At 64.9% G+C, this 19,978-nt stretch overlaps 1 protein-coding gene across 6 annotated transcripts; it reads left to right on the top strand.

Annotated features, from left to right (window-relative positions):
* On the top strand, positions 680-18,788 carry GRK2 (G protein-coupled receptor kinase 2). Of its 6 annotated transcripts, none has more exons than XM_021078560.1 (21): positions 680-891; positions 10,344-10,420; positions 12,116-12,189; positions 12,325-12,426; positions 12,511-12,585; positions 12,696-12,757; positions 13,538-13,589; positions 13,794-13,885; positions 14,157-14,256; positions 14,338-14,416; positions 14,516-14,646; positions 14,854-14,948; positions 15,023-15,130; positions 15,290-15,356; positions 15,637-15,737; positions 16,334-16,400; positions 16,478-16,573; positions 16,758-16,920; positions 17,073-17,209; positions 17,296-17,406; positions 17,487-17,762. In XM_021078560.1, the coding sequence occupies exons 1-21, from the start codon at positions 779-781 to the stop codon at positions 17,649-17,651; spliced, it is 2,067 nt and encodes a 688-aa protein (XP_020934219.1). In that variant the 5' UTR covers positions 680-778; the 3' UTR covers positions 17,652-17,762.

Genomic DNA, 19,978 nt, shown 5'->3' with positions numbered 1-19,978 from the left:
CCCAGGCCATGGTCAGAGTCTGAGGTGGTGGTCCAAGGTCTAGGTCTGAGGTCCTGTTCGGAGTCTGGGGTCAGGAATGTTATCCGGGTCTGCGGTGCGATTTCCGACTGTGTCCAAGGTCAGGGGTCAGGGGTTACAGCCAGGCTCTGAGACCCAAGTCCCTGGGATTACGTTCTGAAACGCCAGTCTGCGGTCCCGGCCATGGCCTCTTGTGGAGTCTGGGATCCGAGCTGCGGTCCAGGTCTGGGTCTGGGGGCTTCTTCGGGCCAGGTCCCTGCCGTGTTCCACGTCCGGGGTCAGGGTCTCGGCTGAAGGTTGGGGTCCGAGATCCGAGGCCACGGGGCGGAGCTGAGACGGGGTCCGGGTGGCCCCGGGGGTCAGTCTCAGGCCACCCGCGCGGCCTCCAGGGGGCGCCGCCGCCCGGCCGCCCGGCCCCTCGCGGGCTCGCTGGCGCTGTGCGCGGCAGGCGGGGCCGGAGGCGGCGGCGGCTCCGGGGCGCGGGTGGCGGCGGCGGCGGCGGCGGCGGTGGCGGTGGCGGCGGCGGCGGCGGCGGCGGCCCGACTGCAGTCCCGGCGGGAGCGGAGCGAGCCGGGGCCGGGCCCGAGCCGGCGCCATGGGGCGGCGCCGCCTGTGAGCCGCGGCGAGCGGAGCCGCGGGCGCCCAGCGGGGCCAGGCGGGCGGCGGCGCCCGAGGCCGACGGAGCGGCCGGGCCGGGCCGAGCGCGCCGAGCGGAGCGGAGCGGAGCCGAGCGGCGGGAGAGGCCGCCGCCGCCGCCAAGATGGCGGACCTGGAGGCGGTGCTGGCCGACGTGAGCTACCTGATGGCCATGGAGAAGAGCAAGGCCACGCCGGCCGCGCGCGCCAGCAAGAAGATCCTGCTGCCCGAGCCCAGGTGAGGCGGGCGCCGGCCCCGCGCCCCGCGGCCCCAGACCCCCGGGCACTGGCCCCGGGACCCCTTCTGCCCCCGGCGCCCCGGGCCTGTGCACCTGAACCCGGCGCGCCCCAGCGCCGGGCTTGCCAGCTCCCCTGGCTCCCCGACCCGCCCGGTGCCCCCTGCCCCACTGTGCCTCCCTCTCCCGTCACACACTCTGCCTGGCCCCGGTCTCTGTCGGCCCCAGGGGCTCCCTGCTCCCCTTCATTCTCCTCGGGTAGCCCTGGGTCCCCTCCCCTGCCTGCCCCATCTGCCTGGCCGGACTCTTCCTCCCTTCGTTCCGCTGCCCCTGCTCCCAGCACCCGCCCCCCGGGTGCCACTGCCCCCACCCTGGCCCCCTCGGGTGGACACTTGCCTGAGGTTTGGGGGATACTGGGTCTTCCCCATTCTTCGGGTGGGTCGTTGGCTTGGGGTGGGGTTTGAATTCGGCTTTAGGGGCTGGGGCGGTGGTGGGGAGCAGGGTACGGTGTGCGCCCCATCCCATTAAGACACCATCTGTCCCTCTCCCCGCGAATTCGTCCTCCGGCAGGCCCTGCTTGCGGTGCCCTGTGGGTGCCATTTGCCAGGGGACGTCCCGGCACCCCTGCAGCAGCTGGACCACGGCTGCCACCTCTCTGTGAGACAACTGATGACATTGCACCTGATATCAAAGTTTAAACTGTTCAGGATTTAGGGACAGGAACAGACAGGATACAGGCAGTAGCTCAGGCTGTCCAGTGTTTTATGGCTTCTAGAGTATTTTCCCATTGTTTGAGCGTCAAGCAGCCCATGGGTGGGTAGAACCAGTGTGGAACAGGTGGGGAAGCCGAAGGCCCAGATGGGAGTAGCCTGCTCAGTGTCACAGGTAGTCCAGGGTGGTGCCTGGCTGCCAGATCAGGGCTTCCGGCTGCTGGTTCCACAATGTGGCCACCCTTCTGGCCTGAGCGGGGACCTGTTATTCTGCAACTGCAAGAGCCACGGGCCTACCACCAGTCCCAGCAACTCCTCTATCTCTGCCTGGGAGTTGCCATGCTGAGGCCCAGCCGGCCCAGCCGGCCCAGGAGCCTGGGCCCCTCTGAGCTGTCATGGTCTTATCATGTGACTTTGGGCAAGTCCCTTCCCATTTCAGGGCCTCAGTGTTCTCATCTGTGAAACGCGGTGGGTGCGAAATAAGGACTGTGACCGTGGCATCCTGAGTGTCTGAAGCAGGGCCCAAAGCTGCGGGGCCAGCATCTCCGGTCCCCTCCACTGGGCCCTGTTTGCTGGCTTTCGAATTGACTGAACACCAGGCCTGGGAGAGGAAAATCGGTCTGCATTTTGAAAAGGCCGTTAGGGCACCCCCCCCCTTTTTAAGACATTTGCAATCAGATTTCTCAAAACAGGAACCAGACTGACTGTCAGCTGGGGGCTGTCCAGGGAGCAGCGACAGTTAGAACAAAATGAGTTCAGAAATGACAAAGCCACGAGGGAGGAAATGGGGGCGTCAACCTCTGGGGTTCGCAGTGACTCTCCGTGGTGGCCGCGGGCCTCAAGACCCTCCTGTGGGTCGGACTTGTGTAAACTGTGAGGCGGGGCCTTTTCTAGAATTCTCTGCGTTTGGGTAATCTCGTCCCAGAATGCTTTGCTGCCGACGGGGCCCCGCCTTGGGTTGGCTCTGCAGGTGCTAGAACCCCGAGAACCAAGATGGTCCTTTCCCTGTCCCTTTACCCGCCATGATCGTGATGGCGGCGGTAGGCCTGATGGTGGAAATGAGAATAATTGACTTGTTTGGGACATGTGTCATCTCAGTCGAGCCAAAAACCAACCTGTGGGGTTGGCAAGGCCGTGCCTCGCGTGTAGTAGTTGCTCAAGAAATTTCAGGACTGTGTCGAGTCTGAAACCAGGTGGGCCGGGAGTTTTAGGGGAACAGCAAGAGCCGGAGAACCAGGTATTGTGAGTCCTCACGTAGGGTCACGATCTGGCGGCATGATGTTGGCTAGATGGCCCACGCCATGAGACGGACTAGTGGCCCCAGCAGTGGCCGTTCCTGCACCAAGGCCACGAGGGGCCTCCCGCCTCGGAGGAGACGCCGTCCTTTGCTTTGTGCTTTGCCCACAGGTCAGAGGCCTCCTGGGTCAGAGGCCTCCTGCCCTGGACATCATTAGGCTGTCGCGTACGTTTGCCTGGCACGTCCCAGTTTGCAGAGTGCCTTTTACTCCATTTTATCCTTTTCACAAAACTGTGGGAAGCAAGCATGGCAGGTGGTATTTTCTCATTTAATAGTTGAAGCAACTGAAGCTCAGAGACTTGGTCCCGGAGGCGAGGCAGAGATGGCACTTGGGGTCTCTGGACTCCCACGTGCTCTGCCCCTGCTGTGCCTCATTTCTTCCGCACGCCCGCTCCGTACCTCCGCCCTCACCCGGTCCTTGTTTCGCGGAATGTGCCAGTTGGCACCCCTTGCCCGGGGAGCTGTGGCTCTGTGAGGTGGCCTGGAAGCAGCAGGGCAGCCCCCAGCACCATAACTGTCTTGGGTCACAAGGCTCAGCTCCACACCTGAGGTCATGTCTTGCCCACCTGAGGTCAAGGTCGGGGAGAAAGGCCAAGGTCTGTCTGTGACAGGTGCCATTTGGAGTTTTTCCCACCTTGGGGTGGTCCGTCTTGGCAGCCTCCCTGCGGCTGGTGCCCGAGTTGTGGCTTGGCCGGGAGCTGGGGCTGGCATCGAAGTTCCGACTTCTCAGGGCTGGGGAGCAGGAGCTGTTGGGCACAGCGCCACTTTGAGTTGGCACAGGGGCCTCCCCTTCTGTCACCCTGTAGAATCCGAGGAAACAGACCCATTTCTCGCCCTTCTCGTGGAGGAGGCAGCTGGGTCGCTGGGACCCCATCTTCTAATCCTGCTGCGGTCCCAGCTCACATGGGACCTGGGCGCATCTCATCCCAGCCGAGCCTGCCTCAGTTTCCCCCTTGGTCCAAGGAGGCAGCCGCCCTTCACAGGTGACCTCTCTGGCCCCTTCTGCCCTCGGGGACTGTGGTCTGTGCCTCTCCCCCAAGGAGCTGCTGTCTCCCTTTCTCAGCAGCGGCAGCCGTCCGTAATTATCGTCATTTGCTTAATATGACCACGGAGGCCTCGTGTAATTAATCTCTGGGCTCCTGGCGGAGGAGACCGGCCGGGCGGTCCCGGGAGACGCCCCTGCCCTCCCCGGTGACAGCAGCAGCCCCAGCGGCAGATGTCAGAGCCGGTGCCTCTTGCAGCCTCCGGTCTCCGCGGCTCTTTCCTGGTCCCTCCCCCACCGTGGATTTCCTCCTCCCTGCCCTTTGCTGGCTTCCCCGCTCCCAGACCCGCCGCTCTTCCTCCTGCTTCGGCTCCGTTCCTGTTAACTCTTTGCTCCCAGGACTTCCTGCCCTGGATTTGTGGAAGGAACGGGTGCAGGGAATGGCTTTCTCCTCTCCTCCTCCCTCCACGTCTCCATCACCAGCAGAAACCCTGCTGTTCCCAGCCTTTATCCCCTACCCAGAACTTTCCACTCCAGCAGCGGCGTTCTCTCCCCTCCCAGCCCTGAAAACAAGATTATCTTTGGGGCACTCATTTCCTCGGGGCCTTTGAAGCCCCCACTCGCCCCAGGAATGGGTCTCCAGGATGTCGTTTCCCATCTGTTCTCCTTGCCAGAGCTTGGGTTTCACAATTTTGCCGTTAAGTTGCTCGGCCGCCTGCCGTTCCCTCAGTGAATGGATTCGGAGGGAGTGTGAGCATCACAGGTCGGCACCCGTGCCGGGGAGTCTGGGCTCTGACAACCCAGGAATAATGTGTCCTATTAATGCACGATCAATCCTTAGTAGTAAACTCCCGATGACGTCAGGGGCAGGCACGCCTGCAGCGGCGTTTCCTGCCCGCCCCGAGCCCCCGGGGAGGCTTTGCCCAGGGGCTGAGCTCTCGGGGGCCACTGGGTTCAGGCTGCCTGCGCCTGGCTGGCGCTCTCGGGACGTCATGCTCCTGCCTCGAAACAGACAGCAGGAGCCACGAGGACGCGAGGGTCTTTGAGGAGTTCACAGGCTCCGTCCCACCTGCCCCTTTTTCCTGTGGCCTCGAGGGGCCGGGACCCTCTGCAGGCCGGATGCGAGAGGGTGCCTTCCACTCAAGTAGTCACGGATCTGTTTCAGTCAGGAGAGGCTCAGCGTGAGGGCTCTGCAGCCTTTTCTAAGACAGAAACATGCCTGCCTTTGCCTCGTCGCCCATGAGGAGGGGAGCCTGTCGGCCCGCCGCAGAGCAGGGTTTCAGCAGGGGCTTTTCCAGTGTTAGCAGCTCTGTCTTCTGACTCTTGAGGCCGTTCTGGGGCTGGGCTTCCTGGGAGCTGCAGGGCAGCGAGCCCTGGAAGTTGGCTCCGCGTTTGTTCTAACGTGGTGGCAGCAGTGATGCGTGACAAGCTGCGAGAGTGCTTTTTCCCCGCACATTCTGCAAGCTGTCACTTTGTGGCCGCCATGCCATGGGGAATCTGGGTTGCTACGAGGTGGGCTCGTGTGGGTGGTGCCCAGTGGGTGTCATTTTATCTTCCCTGGCTCAGGGTTAGTCTTTCCCATTTGGTATGTGGCCCTGTCCTCAAGCTCTGAGGATGTTGTTGGCTCCAAGGAGAGTCATTGAGAAATGTTAATAAGATGCCCCAGAGGACTTCCTCTTACCGCTGCCACCACGGTGCCAGGTTTCCTGGAAATGCCACAAAGCAGCACCTCAGCCTCGGCTACAGCCTCCTCTCGGCGGGCTTAACCGTCGTCTCCTAGAGCTGACAGTTCCCGGTGGGGCTGCACCAGACCTGCCAGGCCTGGAGCCCCCGTGCCAGCTTGCACTGTCCTGAGCTGCTCTGTCATCCCTGTCACAAGGAGCACAGGAACCGCAGCCCCCGACCTGCCAGGTGCCGGCCAAGGCTGCCCCCAGCCTGGTGGAGGTGGGGGCCGAGGCAGCCAGGGCACGAGTCTGGGGTCCCCTGAGACCCTTCACCCAGCAATCCCACAGAGGCTGAGGGAGGCCCTTGCCTGGCAGAGGCCCATTCTCGGGGAGGGCCGGCCTGGGACTCTGAGTGAACAGCTCTGCTACTTCTGGCCTCGATTTCCTCGGCGTCAAAATGAGTGTCTGCTTCTGACGCTGCGGTCCCTCCCAGTCCACATAAATGAGTCTGTGACCCTGAGTGGGAGTCGTCCGTGAGGCCGCTGCGCCACAGAGCAAGGGACTTAGCGTTTCCTTTGAGCCACATGGTGCCTGGAGGTACCGGAAGTTCTCCCCCTCCGCCGGGTCCCCCCCAACTCGCTGGGATGGGGGGAGGTGCTCTCTCTCCTCCGGCTGCGGCCCTGGTCACAGGCAGTGGGGCCGGGCAGCTCCTGCCAAGGGGCCCTTGCCACCTTGGCAGGGCAGGTACCGAGCTCTGCCCACCACCAACCGCCGCGGAGTGGCCCATGTGCATGGGGCTGGTCGGTGAGCCAAGTGGCGCTGCCACCACTCTGGCCCCAGGAGAGCTGGTGGGCTCAGCCCCGGGGAGCGCTCACCAATCAGGAGGCCGCCTGGCCGTAGCCCCACCCTCCGAGGACGGGGCAGGTGTGGGGCGTGGCTTCTGATCGCGATCTAGAAGGCAGGGCAGGCTGGGGGGCCCTGGAGGAGGAGGGAGCTGACAGCCCTCATGGCAAGGCTGGCATCTTGGGAGAGCTCTCCTTCTGCCGTGTCCTCTCGGCCATTTTCAGTGCCCAGCTGGGTGGTGCCGATTCAGCATTTGTTGACATCCTCCCTTTACAAGTGGGGAAACTGGACCTTAAAGTTTGTGACTTGGCCTGGCCTCCAGGAGGGAGGTGGGGAGAGCCGTTTGGAGCCAGGCCCGGGTGCTCGTCTGACTGGGGGGAACAAAGGCAGCTGAGGGCCCTTCCCGGAGGGGCTGGGAGCCTTAGGGTCCTTCCAGGGGGAATGATGCGGGCGTTTGGCGCTTCTGACCACCGGAGTAGATGTGGGAGCCACTACTCCTGGATCTCAGGGTTGTTGCCCCGGGCCGGGGCCTGTCACGGCTCCAGACGCTGCCAGCATCAGGGAGCGGGGGTAGGAGATGAAGCTGACCCAGCCCAGGAGGCCACCACCGCCTCCTTGCCAGCCTGTGCTTGCCACCCTTGCAGGAGTGACCCCACGGCACGTTTCCCTAACCTCCTGGCTCCCTCAGCCCCAGCCCCGTGGGAATGGACAGGAAACCCTAACGCTGCCGCTTCGGGGGCGTCCTCTTCAAGGACTCTGCTGAGTCTGACCTCGTGTTTGGTTGGGGGGTTGTTTATTTTATTTAGAAAACATTTTTTTCTTTTTAAGGAAGAAAGTGAAGTGCTGCGGGCTGGGAAGAATGCTGTGGCCATCCCATGCAGCCTTCGAGGGAGGGGGGATCTGGCCCCGAGGCAGCCTTGAGCCCAGCTCCCCGCCGCTCCCTGGGCCCAGCCTGCATGCAGCCGCAGGAGGGGAGAGGGCCTGCCGCTGGCCCGGTGCCCCCAAGAAGAGCCGGCTCTGGCTGTCTCGCGGGCAGGCCCTCCGAGAGCCTTTCCCCTTCCCTGGCCTTTGCGTGCTGGCTGGTCCCCTGCGGGGCTTCCCAGTGACTCCTGCAGGGGCCAGGCCTGGCTGCGGTGGGGTCATCCGTGACAGGCTGCAGTCCCTCTGCTTGTCGTCTGCATCTGCCTGTCTGGACAGTCCACCTGACCACGCCTGACGACCTTCTGATCAGCCACTTCCGTGGAAGATGAACATTTTGTGATATTTCGTCCCTCTGTCTTGCTTTTTGTCATCCCTTTCCATGGACCATGATGTCCCGAAACAGAGGAGTGGGGTGTGGACACAGAGAGCCAAGAGCTGCACCAGGGGTGGCGAGGGCCCAGCGTTCCTGTCCCCTCCTAGGAGAAAGCTGGCTTCTGCAGCGTTCCCAGGCTCCGCTCCCCTAACTCCCGCCTGCCGGGTCTCGTGGCCCCACTGAGCCTTCGCCTCCTTGCCCTGGGTGCTCCCCAGGGCACTCCACCCAGCACACCCCCTGGGCCGTTTTCCCTGTCCAAACAGGAGGCCCAAGTTGTCCCTGGCAGAGCTGGGTGCCCGTCTAGTCTGAAGGCCCAGGGCAGGAGCTGCATCTTTCTCGGCATCAGATGTGTCAGCTCCTGACGTGTGTGAAGCACGTGGGGGACTTGAGATCTGGTCTCACCTCCTGAGGCCCTGTGAGTCCCACAGAGCCAGGGAGGCGTGTCCTGGACGGTGGCTGGTGGACGTGAGCAAGGGTGTGGCCCCCAGGAGGGGCAGGTGTGCCAGCGTGCCCGAGGGCCACATCCCGGCCTTGGGGTCCCTGCATCTGTGGAGGGTGTCCTCGCTCTCCCAGAGGGAACCGGCTCGGAAGTGGCAGCACAGGGTCCTCAGGATGGGACTCTTCCCCTCTTGGTTGGAGTCACAGGATGGGGACATAGGAGGGCTGTCCTCCTTCCTGTTGGAGGCAGTTTCCAGGAGGTCTCGGCCTCTCCGAGCAGCTGGGGTGGGGAGGCAGGGGAGGGGTCGCAGCTCCAGGACTGTGCTCTCCGGTGTTGCCTTGTGTGGCTCCACCGTGGGCTCGGGCCCCGGAGGGTCAGGGCCCAGGCCTGCACCCCAACTTTCTCAGAAGAGTGCTGAGCAGAGGGGGCAGGAGGCCCCCAGGCTCGGCAGGGTTTGCTGGTCCCGGGCCCTGCCTGGAGCCTGCTCTCCTCTCCCTCTCTGATGGGGCCTGAGCCTCCAAACCACCCACTGGCCTTGTGAACCCTTCTTCTGTCTGTCCACCGCTCCCCCCCAGCCCGAGCCTGCTCCCACCCCACCCTGTTTCTCCCCCGACCCCCCCGGCCCAGTGTTGTCAGACACCTGGGCTCCCTCCGTGGGTGCCTCCAGTGCAGTCTGGCTGCTCACCTGCCACCCTGACCTGAGCCTCCCTGCTGCTCAGTGGTTCATCCAGGCTTTCTAGTGGTTCATCCATCCTGCCTCTCCCACATCCACCCACCTGGCCTGGGCTTTGCCACCTGTTGATAGCCTGTTTGCGTTTGAGGACCCAGTGACATTCCACCTTCCCCAGCAGCCTCTCCCGGGGGCCCAGAACACTCTCTCCTTCCTGGGTCTCTTGCAACTGACCGGGCCCCGCTCAGGCTTGGCCTCGTGAGGGCTAATGTCCTGGACTCACAGGTGCTAGTCTGGTGCCCTGGGAGGGCTCCTGGAGGGCAGGGCACCTGATGCCTTTCACTGGTGATGCGCAGCAGGCCCTGGTGACCAGGCCCCTGTGCGGGGCTCCAAGAGCTGGGCGCGCAGAGTCCCCTCCGTCAGCGGCCCGCTGGTGGCCCCGCGTGTCCTGAGGCTGTGCGAGCATCGCGTCGGCTCAGGTGTGACTGCCCAGCATGGCCCTCAGTACAGGCAGCGAAAGGCACTCAGGAACCTGGGCCAGTTAGGCCAGATGTGACCACAGCTGGTTGGCAGCTGGGACTGCGGGTGGCCCAGGAGAGAAGAGGGGACAGCGAGGTGTGATGGAGGCATTAAGCGTGGCCAGGTGTGACTTTCCCAGACAGCAGCACTCAGTGTTGTGGGTGAGGTGACTGGGGGCGGGGAGTGTGGGCTTGGGCCTCTGTCGTCGCGACGGCCCTCTCCCCCCAGACGACCAAGGGCGGGGGTTTCGCTTTAGGGACCAGGGACACAGGAACTGAGGCTTGCCTTTTTTTTTTTTTAAATATTGAGATATAATTCATCGAACATTCATCCTGTAAAAGTATACAGTTGAGTGGATTTTAGTGCATTTACCGTGTTGTGCAGCCCTCAGCACTGCCTGATTCCAGAACGCCTCCCTCGCTTCAGAAAGAAACCTCACACCCATCAGCCGTTATTCGCCTTTCCTTCTCCAGCCTCTGACACCCACCAGCGTGCTGCGTCTGTAGCTCTGTCTGTGCTGGACATGTGACATAAATGGAATCGTGTAATACGTGGCCTTTGCTGCCCGTCTTGCTCACGTAGCGGCACGCGCCCAGGTCCCCCCGCACCACGCCGTTCGCATGCATCAGCGCCTCGCTCTGCTTCCTAGCCAGGCATCTCCCAGGGTCAGGATGGACTGCATTTTCCTGATCCATCATTGGCTGATGGGTGAGGCCTGGCTTTTAAGGTTTGGCTAAGCTCCCAAAGCCAGCCGAAGGCAGCACTGGGACCAGATTTCTGAGCAGCCACCTGCTGGTCCCCTAGCTTTGGGGGGCAGAGCCTTGGTGGGCAGGCACAGGCTTTCTCAGGTCCCTCTGATGGGACCCGTGGTGAGGTCCAGCAGGGGGGCTGCCTTCCTAGAGGGAGCAGTGACACCTGCCAGCAGTGCCCGTCACCCAGGTTCTGGGAGAGGAGGCATTGACCCTCCAGGGAAGGGCCAGGAGGCCTGTCGGGGGCCCTGGGGGCGCCCGGTCACCACGGCGCCTCTGTCTCTCAGCATCCGCAGCGTCATGCAGAAGTACCTGGAGGACCGGGGCGAGGTGACTTTCGAGAAGATCTTCTCCCAGAAGCTGGGTGAGTAAGGGGAGCTGGGGGGAGTGGGTTCTGCCAGCCACAGGCTTCTGCCACTTGTCGGGCTGGCCGGGCTCTGCCCCCTCTCCCAGGAGGCTTGGTCTCCCATCCCCTGGGGCGGGGAGCGGGGGCAGGGCAGCCAGCGAGCCTTCTGGAGGAGGTGGGGGCCCAGCCGTCTTCCAGGGCCGCCGGGGAAGTTCCTCCTTTGGGGGTTTTGTTTTTGAGAGTTGCAGCTTCCCCTTGGCGCAGGCACAGCTGCTCGGGCCGTTGGTAGAGCTGACAGGAAGGGGCGGGGCCCTTCCTGTGGCGCCCGCCGCCTGCGGTCGCCACCCCCGCCCCCACGGGCCCTCTTGGTGAGCAGCCTGCTTTGGCAGGCCCCGCCGCTGCCGCCGGGCCTCCTCCTCGGCCAGGCCTCCTCCTCGGCCCGGCCCGTTGTCCTGGGGCAGACCTGGCTCACAGGGAAGGGTCGAGGCGGCTCTCGGGGGCAGCAGGCTCCAGGCACACGCAGCCACTCTGGTTCGGCCTTGGCCTTCGGAGAGCAGGAGCTCAGCCCTGCCGTGGGAGTGGCCTGGCCTGGCAGGCTCGGGCGAGGGAGTCAGCGTGTCAGGAAGCACGCATTCTGGGGCCCCTGCCCGTGCTGTGTGACCTTGGCCACACTGCTTTACCTTTCTGAGTCTCACCGGGGAGCCAGGACTCGGGAGCCCCACTGCCCAAGGCCGTTGGAAGGCCGGCTGAGGCGGTGTCAGTGAAAGGAAGCCCCGGTCCTAAGGGTACAGAGTTGAAAGGCCAGTCAGTGTGCCCTTCCCAGAAGGGATGGCCGCAAGCTGTGGCCAAGGTGCCCAGGCAGTGGGGCCAGTGGAGGTGTGGAAAGCCACCCCGCGTGAGCCTGGTCTCCGTTGTCTGGAGGGAGTAGAGACCAACCCCCCCTTCCCTCTGCTTTGCCCTCCAGGGCTGCCTGGGCCAGGCCTCAGCCCCATCCCTGGTGCGGGGAGGCCTTGCCCGTCCAAGGTCTCCAGTGAGCCTGTCTCACCTCGTCCCTTCCTGGGGGCCTGTGCCCTTCGAAGCCCGCTGCACCAAGGCCCCCAGGAGTGGCTGCTGGGCAGGAGAGCCCCACGTTCCACTCAGGCTGCCGGGCACCTGCTGCCTGACAGGCCTCCCTGTGCCTTGGTTTCCCCGTCTGCCAGTTCTCATGGCTGCTGTGAGAATCAGCCAGATGATGGAGGGGGTGTGAGGTTCAGGGAGGGGTGCGCCCAGCTCCCCGCCCCCCACTGGAGCAGCCTTCCTTCCTGCCAGGAGCCGTGGCTCTGGGCGGCCAGGGTGGATCTGATAGCACCTCACAGCCCGCCTGGCGGGTGTATGGCCCTCCTGGAGGAGGTGCAGGCCCCAAACTGTAGGCACAGAGTCAGCCCCACACCGCTGCCTCACTGGCGGGCACCCGTCCCTTTCCAGCCAGCACCTGAGGAAGCAGAGCTTGATGGGGGGTGGGGTAGAAGAGCAGGTGCCCTGACTCTGAATCCAAGAATCTTTGCTTGGCACCAGCCTTCGAAGCCACGTTGCCCAGCCTTGGTCTGGGGCAGAGACTACCTCTGCCACCTCCTGGACTACTTCTGCCCACGCAGCCCCAAGCCCACACCACCCACCATGATGGGAAGGCCCCTGGGGGTGGGGCTCAGGGTGACACACGACGCTTGCTTTCAGGGTACCTGCTTTTCCGAGACTTCTGTCTGAAGCACCTGGAGGAGGCCAAGCCCTTGGTGGAATTCTACGAGGAGGTGGGGCTCCGGGCGGGCCTGGCCCTGCTGTGCGTGGGCACGGGGCGGGCTGCTTCCCTCGAATCCGGGGCACCTGGCGTGGTGCCCCCGCACTCTGCTGGGCCAGAAGTCACCTGCGGGGATCTTGTCCCCTAGATCAAGAGATATGAGAAGCTGGAGACAGAGGAGGAGCGCCTGGCCTGCAGCCGGGGGATCTTCGACACCTACATCATGAAGGAGCTGCTGGCCTGCTCGCACGTGAGTGCCCGGCCCGCGTGCCGGCCTGGGCGTGGGGCCGGGATGGAAGGCCCGGCGGCGAGCTCACCGCCCTGTCTTCCCCAGCCCTTTTCAACAAGTGCCATCGAGCACGTGCAGGGCCATCTGGTGAAGAAGCAGGTGCCTCCGGATCTCTTCCAGGTGTGTGCTGCCCCCCGGCCCAGCCGGCGTCCCCCTGGGGCAGCACGGGTCCAGGAGCCTGGTCAGCTCCCACCCCGGCTCAGTCACCAACCTCCCGCTTCCTCCCTTAGCCGTACATTGAAGAGATTTGCCAGAACCTTCGAGGAGACGTGTTCCAGAAATTCATCGAGAGGTGAGAGTGGGCACATGCGGGAGCAGGAGGGGAGAAAGGGGCCGGGCTGGGAGGGGTGTGGATGGCGCGGAGGAGAGCAGCCAGCCTGCTTTAGTTCCCCCGGCAGGTGGGCGCCTGGGCCTGTCTCCACCCCAGCGCGGGCACTCCAGCGAGGGTGTCACCTCCACACTCCCCACCCCCAACACTTCTGAGCCCCAGGCACCCCCACGCCTGTCCCGGGAGGGCCTACACGGCACGAGGGACCACCCACGCCTCTCCCCTCCCGGGGTCTGTCTGGCCCCCAGCCAGGCCCATCTGGCCCAGGGATGGGCACAAGAGGACACACTGCCCACCCTCTGCCCACTGTGGCCTTCGCGGCCAGAGCCAGCCTGGAGGGTGGGAGTTGTGGGCAGATTTCCGCTCCATGTAAGGAGCAGCTTTCTTAGTGTCCCAGCTGCCTGGCCATGGGGTGAGGGCTTCCCGGGGAGTGAGTGCTGTGTCACTAGAGGTATGCAAGCAGGGATGAGGCCAGCATTGTTGTGGACATGGTAGCAGGAAGTCGGGGGCAGACTGGAGGACCTCCCCTCTGAGCTTATCTGATTCCAGCAGGAGCCCAGAGGCTGAGAGCAGGGCCAGCGTGGGAGCGGGGGCGGCTCCAGCTGGCACTCTCCCTGGGCAGCCCCGGAAGTGGACACTGAGGCTCGGGACCCCAGGGAGCAGCAGTGGGATGAGGCAGCTCGCCCCCAGCACCATTCCACTCAGCCCCCAAGGCGTGTCTGAGCCCGAGTTTTTCTCTTGCAGCGATAAGTTCACCCGGTTTTGCCAGTGGAAGAATGTGGAGCTCAACATCCACGTGAGTGTGCGGGGCGGGCCTGGAGAGCCCTGCTGCCCGCTCCGCCCCCCGGGGGCCAGGCCCGGGGGGGGGCCACCTTTCAACCCCCGGGGGGCAGCTGGGGACAGTCCAAGGCAGGGAAGCATGTGGCGAGGGTGGGCCTGGGCAAGGGGGCTCGGGTGGCCCCGGCGGCCCACAGCGACCCCATCGTTGCCGTCCCCGCAGCTGACCATGAACGACTTCAGCGTCCACCGCATCATCGGGCGAGGGGGCTTCGGTGAGGTCTACGGGTGCCGCAAGGCCGACACGGGCAAGATGTGAGCACTGGGGCGCCGGCCTCGGGTGGGCTGCCTGAGGGAGAGGCGAGCCGCTGGGGTGCCCCGCGGGCAGGTGGCAGGGCTCGGAATGGGCAGGTGTCCACAGAGAGCCGTTCACCCTCCCTCCACGCCCCCCTGCCTGTTCTTCGCCCTCTGCCCCCTCTGTCTCTGAGCGTCACGCGCTTGTCACGGCCCGTAGTCTTCCCTGCCAGAGCCCCGAGGGCTGCCCGCGCCCCCGCCTCCCCCCTGACTGAGCGGCGCTCCCCGGCAGGTACGCCATGAAGTGTCTGGACAAGAAGCGCATCAAGATGAAGCAGGGGGAGACGCTGGCCCTGAACGAGCGCATCATGCTGTCCCTCGTCAGCACCGGGGTGAGCGGGCAGCCGGCCCCCCGGGCAGCCTCCGGCCCCGGGCCCGGGCAGCCCCCACTGACCCCCTCTCCCCGCCCCCAGGACTGTCCGTTCATCGTCTGCATGTCCTACGCGTTCCACACGCCGGACAAGCTCAGCTTCATCCTCGATCTCATGAACGGTGAGGGCCGGGCCGGCCCCGGGGCGCGGGGGACCTCGGGGCGGGGTTGGGGGCCGGGGCGGGAGCTGAGCGCCCCCCCTGCCGGGCTGCCTCCCTCAGGCGGGGACCTGCACTACCACCTGTCCCAGCACGGGGTCTTCTCCGAGGCCGACATGCGCTTCTACGCGGCCGAGATCATCCTGGGCCTGGAGCACATGCACAACCGCTTCGTCGTCTACCGGGACCTGAAGGTGAGCTGCCCGGCCCCCTCCCAGCACAGACGGCCGGCGGGCCAGGGGTTCCCAGGACGGCCTGGCCCCTCCCCTCCCCCGGCCCCAGGGTCTAGTCCCTGGACACCCACACCCTCTGGAGCAAAGACAGCGACCCGGCTGGCGTCTTGCCTGGCCGGGCCCTGTCCTGAGCCCCTCCGAGGGCGGCTCACCGGGCTCCCCCCACAGCCGGCCAACATCCTCCTGGACGAGCACGGCCACGTGCGCATCTCAGACCTAGGCCTGGCCTGCGACTTCTCCAAGAAGAAGCCCCACGCCAGCGTGTGAGTGCCCCGGCCCCCACCCTCCCCTCCTGCTCCCTCCACCGCCCCCGCTCATGGCCTTCTTGCTCCTGCAGGGGCACCCATGGGTACATGGCCCCCGAGGTCCTGCAGAAGGGCGTGGCCTACGACAGCAGCGCCGACTGGTTCTCCCTGGGCTGCATGCTCTTCAAGCTGCTGCGAGGGTGAGTGAGCCTCTTCCCCAGGCCAGGAGGGCGGCTGGGGGCTGTTCCCTGGGTGTTAGGGCAGCACCAGCCCTGGCTTTGGCAAGGACCACTCCTGCGGCCTGCCTCCGTTTCCCCAGTCCTGTCCTCTGACCTTGGACTTCGGCCCTTCTTGTCCAGGCACAGCCCTTTCCGGCAGCACAAGACCAAAGACAAGCATGAGATCGACAGAATGACATTGACTATGGTGCGTGGAGGGTCCCAGCCCAGGGAGGCTGGGTGGAGTCTGTGGGGGGCCACAGTGAGGCTGGGGTCTGCTGCGGGCATCAGGGTCACAGCCTCTTGGTTCTCAGCTGCCGGCCGCCGTCTTGGGCTGCTTATCCCCACTCTGACCCCCCACCCCGTAGGCTCTCCCCTCTGTGTTGTCAGAGGAAGCACGTGTGCTAGGGCCGAGTTAGGGCCTGTCTCTCCCTCTCCTGGGGGCCTGGACCTTTCGCCCCTGCCACCTCCCCCTCCTCCTCCCGCAGGCTGTGGAGCTGCCGGACTCCTTCTCCCCCGAGCTCCGCTCCTTGCTGGAGGGGCTGCTGCAGAGGGACGTCAACCGGAGACTCGGCTGCCTGGGCCGAGGGTGAGTGCCTGGGGCCAGGGCCATTGTCCTAGGCCTTCCCTCCCTGCTGGGCGCTGGGTGGTGTCCACGCTGCTGTGTCCAGGCCTCTGCCATGGGCTGCCGGGCCAGCCTGCCCGGGTTCTCCGTCTGTGCCCCTCTGAGGACAGGGGCTGTGTCCTGTCACTGGAGTCCCCTCCATGGTCCCATTCTCCTCTGAAGAGCTCACAAGTTGGGGCCTGGCCAGCCCTGTGCTGTGTTCTTTAGCGGGAGCTGTCTGGGACTCAGCCACTGGAGGTGGCTGGGGACCGGCTTCCCGAGGGGCCTTGTAACAGAGACGACGACGATGACAGCAGCTTTTCTGTTTCTTAAACATTTACTAAGTGCTAGGCATGAAGTTGCAAGAGTCACGGTATTAAAACTCACGCCAGCCCTACGATGTGGGAACTGCTTTTCTTCCCATTTTAGAGATGAGGAAACAGGCTGAGGTTTAAGGACCTTGCCCAAGGTCGCAGAGCCAGAGTGACTGAACCAGGAGTTAACCTGGACCACCTGCCCCCAGCCCATCTTTCACCCCCATCCTGGTGGTGCCGCGCCCTGGCACCCCCCTCTCCCCACAGGGCCCAGGAGGTGAAGGAGAGCCCCTTCTTCCGTTCCCTGGACTGGCAGATGGTCTTCCTGCAGAAGGTAACCCCTGGAGCTGGGGCAGGCGGGCGCTCTGCAGCCCCCGCCCCGTGCTGACGTCAGCCCCTGTCGCGATGCAGTACCCTCCCCCGCTGATCCCCCCTCGGGGGGAGGTGAACGCGGCCGACGCCTTCGACATCGGCTCCTTCGATGAGGAGGACACCAGAGGAATCAAGGTACCGGCCTGGCCCAGGTGGCCTCCTCGTCCCCCTCTGCCGCCTGAGGCCCCAGGCCAGCCCCGCCTGCCTGTCGGGCCTTCTGCTGGGGGGTGGCCATTGGACCGGAACCCCCTGCTCCGCGGCCCTGGGGCCGGGCAGGCCTGTGGCTGATGGATGTGCCTGCCCTGTCCCCGCGGTGAAGTTACTGGACAGCGACCAGGAGCTCTACCGCAACTTCCCCCTGACCATCTCGGAGCGGTGGCAGCAGGAGGTGGCAGAGACGGTCTTCGACACCATCAACGCCGAGACGGACCGGCTGGAGGCCCGCAAGAAAACCAAAAACAAGCAGCTGGGCCACGAGGAAGGTGAGGGTCGGCGGCTGCTCTGGGCGCCCGCTGCCGGCCTTAGAGATGAGAAGCAGGCTCAGGGCTCAGGGCCACAGGCAGAGAGCAGCCAAGCCAGGATTGGGCCCCGGGCGCGGCGGCCGGCTGAGCCCCCTCTCGCTCTCTCGCATCAGACTACGCCCTGGGCAAGGACTGCATCATGCACGGCTATATGTCCAAGATGGGCAACCCCTTCCTGACCCAGTGGCAGCGGCGGTACTTCTACCTGTTCCCCAACCGGCTCGAGTGGCGGGGCGAGGGCGAGGCCCCGGTAAGGAGCGGGCGGGTCCCCGGGTTGGCGTTGGCGGCTGGCGGGGGCTGTCGTGCCCCCTCACGGCCCCTCCCGCCCTACAGCAGAGCCTGCTGACCATGGAGGAGATCCAGTCGGTGGAGGAGACGCAGATCAAGGAGCGGAAGTGCCTCCTTCTCAAGATCCGAGGTGGCAAGCAGTTCGTCCTGCAGTGCGACGTGAGTGGGGCCCCGGGGGCCGGCGGGCAGGGTCCTTCGGGCGCCCAGGCCCCGCCTGACAGACCCTGGGCCGTGTGCAGAGTGACCCCGAGCTGGTGCAGTGGAAGAAGGAGCTGCGCGACGCCTACCGCGAGGCCCAGCAGCTGGTGCAGCGGGTGCCCAAGATGAAGAACAAGCCGCGCTCGCCCGTCGTGGAGCTGAGCAAGGTGCCGCTGGTGCAGCGTGGCAGCGCCAACGGCCTCTGACCCGCTGTCCGCCTGCCCGCCCGCCCGGCCGCCCTCCTGCCCGCCTTTTATAAACCTCTAATTTATTTTGTTGAATTTTTATTATTTGTTTTTCCCGCCAAGCGGAAAAGGTTTTATTTTGTAATTATTGTGATTTCCTGTGGCCCCAGCCTGGCCTAGCCCCCAGGGAGGGGCCTGCTTGCCTTGGCTCCCGCTGCCACCCGTCCAGCCACCCTCCGCCCTGTCCTCCGGGGCCACCCCCCTCCTGACGTCTTCCCGCGCAGGGAGAGCGGCAGCCCCAGTGGCCCTCCCGCCCCTTCCCCAGGGACGGTGCCAGGTGGAGCTGGGCCACCCCCAGCCCTGTGCCTACAGCACAGCTGGGCGGCCCCAGCGTCTCCCACCCCAGGGGAGGCCGCGGCACAGGGTTACTACTTGAATTTTCCCTCCGCGGCCCCTCATGTGACAGGGACACAGCCCTGCATTGGCCTGCCCTCTGGTCAGTTGGCAGACGAGGGGGCCATTGTCTCCCTGACCCCAGGGCCTCCCACGTGACTTGGGCTCCTGCACCCTCTTTGGGGAAGAGCCCCCGTGTCACCGGCCGCCTCCATTCCTGCCTGCCCTGGACACTGGGGCTTGGCTGGGGGGGCACTGGTGGTGGCTGCTGCCGCCCTCACTGCAGCCCCCTCTCCTTCCGACCCCAAGCGCCCAGGCTCAGGGACCACAGAAAGGCACCTGCGGGTTGTGCTGCGCTGGCCTGGCCTGGCCTGGCCCCGAGCCCCCTTTCCCCAGGCCGGGCATGGCCTCTTCTGCCCAGGACCACAGGGGGCCAGCCTGGGCTGGCTGGGCAGCACATGAGAGGGGGCCGGGGGGACAGCCTTCCCCACCCCAGGCCGCTCAGTGTGCCACGCCGGCGGTCCAGCCCCACAGCCCCACGTCCCGTCAGTGCCACCGCCCCCCCAGGGCGCCACCCCGCCCACAGCATGCCCCCTCGTGCCAGTCGCGCTGCCGTGTGGTGTCGCGCCCTCTCCCCCGGGGCTGGGTCAGCGCGCCCTCCCCTCCTGTCTACTCACTCCCGGGGCGTTTCTTTGCCGATTTTTGAATGTGATTTTAAAGAGTGGAAGAGGATACTATGCGTTTTTATAAAAAATGGTGCCTGACTCCTTGGCTGTGTCAGACTCTTTTGTGCCCCGCGGTCCTCTTTGAGCTCTGCGGGGCCGGGGCCTGAGGAGAGAGGGTCTGGGTGGTGCCAGATGCCCTCCCCCACCACACCAGGCACCCACAGCCCGCCTGCCAGGCCTAGGCACCGGAGTGGGGGGCGGGGGCTCCCACTCCGCCCCTCTTACCCCAGGGGAGCAGAAGGGGTCTTCTGCCCACTGCCAGGGAAGTGGGAGGCAGTGCCTGCAGTTTGGTGCCTGGTGTCACATTGGGGCTCGCTGGGTACCGGTGCCCACCAGGGCCCGTGCTGAGGACACCCTGTGGGCAGACGAGCCGAGCCCCGCCCCCGCCGGCCCTCTGGGCCTCAGGCTTCTCTGGCTGTGGCCTCCACTCTGGTCTTGCCGTGCAGCCCCAGGGATCTCCCTGCACCAGGCCTCATGTACCCAGAGGTTCTGTTCAACTTTCTTCGCCCCACCTCCCTGCCCTACAGGCCCCCGTGAGTGAAGGTCACTGACACCCCCTCCATGGGAGGCTCTGCGGGCAAGGACTGAGAGGGCCCCACGGAGTCTGGGAGAAAATGGCCTTTGCGCTGGGCCTCCAGCTTTGGGCCGGAGGAGTCGGGGGACATTTCCGATGCCTGGAAGGGCCTGGCAGTCAGGAGTGGCTCAGGCTGGCACGAGCACCGTGGAAGGGGGGGAGGCCCTAGTTGCCATTTCACCCTGCCCTCTTATTGTGGCCAGGTGGCTCTGGTGCCATCTGGGATCACTTTGCCACCCAGTGCCGTGGTGCCTTCAGATCACTGTAATGTCCTTCCGTCTAGGACAGCTCAAAAGGCTTTGTATGTCCAGAAGGCTGAAGTCAGGCCGGGCTGGAGCCCTCTCTAGCTTCTACTTTTGTTGTTTTGTTTCTTTTGTTGCTTTTTTAGGGCCACACCTGCTGCACATGGAAGTTCCCTGGCTAGGCGTCGAATTGGAGCTGCAGCTGCCAGCCTCCACCACAGCCACAACACTACCAGAACCTTAACCCACAGAGCAAGACCAGGGAGCAAGACTTGGGAACCACTTCTCTTGCTCCCCAAGTCCCACCCATTCCTGCTGGGCCACATTCTTCCCATCTGGCCTCTCTGGATCCCTTCCCTAGACAGACCCAGCGGCCCTTCACCTCCTCTCCTTCACCTCCTCTCACACCTGCAC

The sequence above is a fragment of the Sus scrofa genome, chromosome 2, assembly GCF_000003025.6.
Source record: "Sus scrofa isolate TJ Tabasco breed Duroc chromosome 2, Sscrofa11.1, whole genome shotgun sequence".
NCBI lineage: Eukaryota > Metazoa > Chordata > Mammalia > Artiodactyla > Suidae > Sus > Sus scrofa.
The sequence above is the reverse complement of the archived record's forward strand: the minus strand, read 5'-3'. Positions and strand labels throughout refer to the sequence as shown.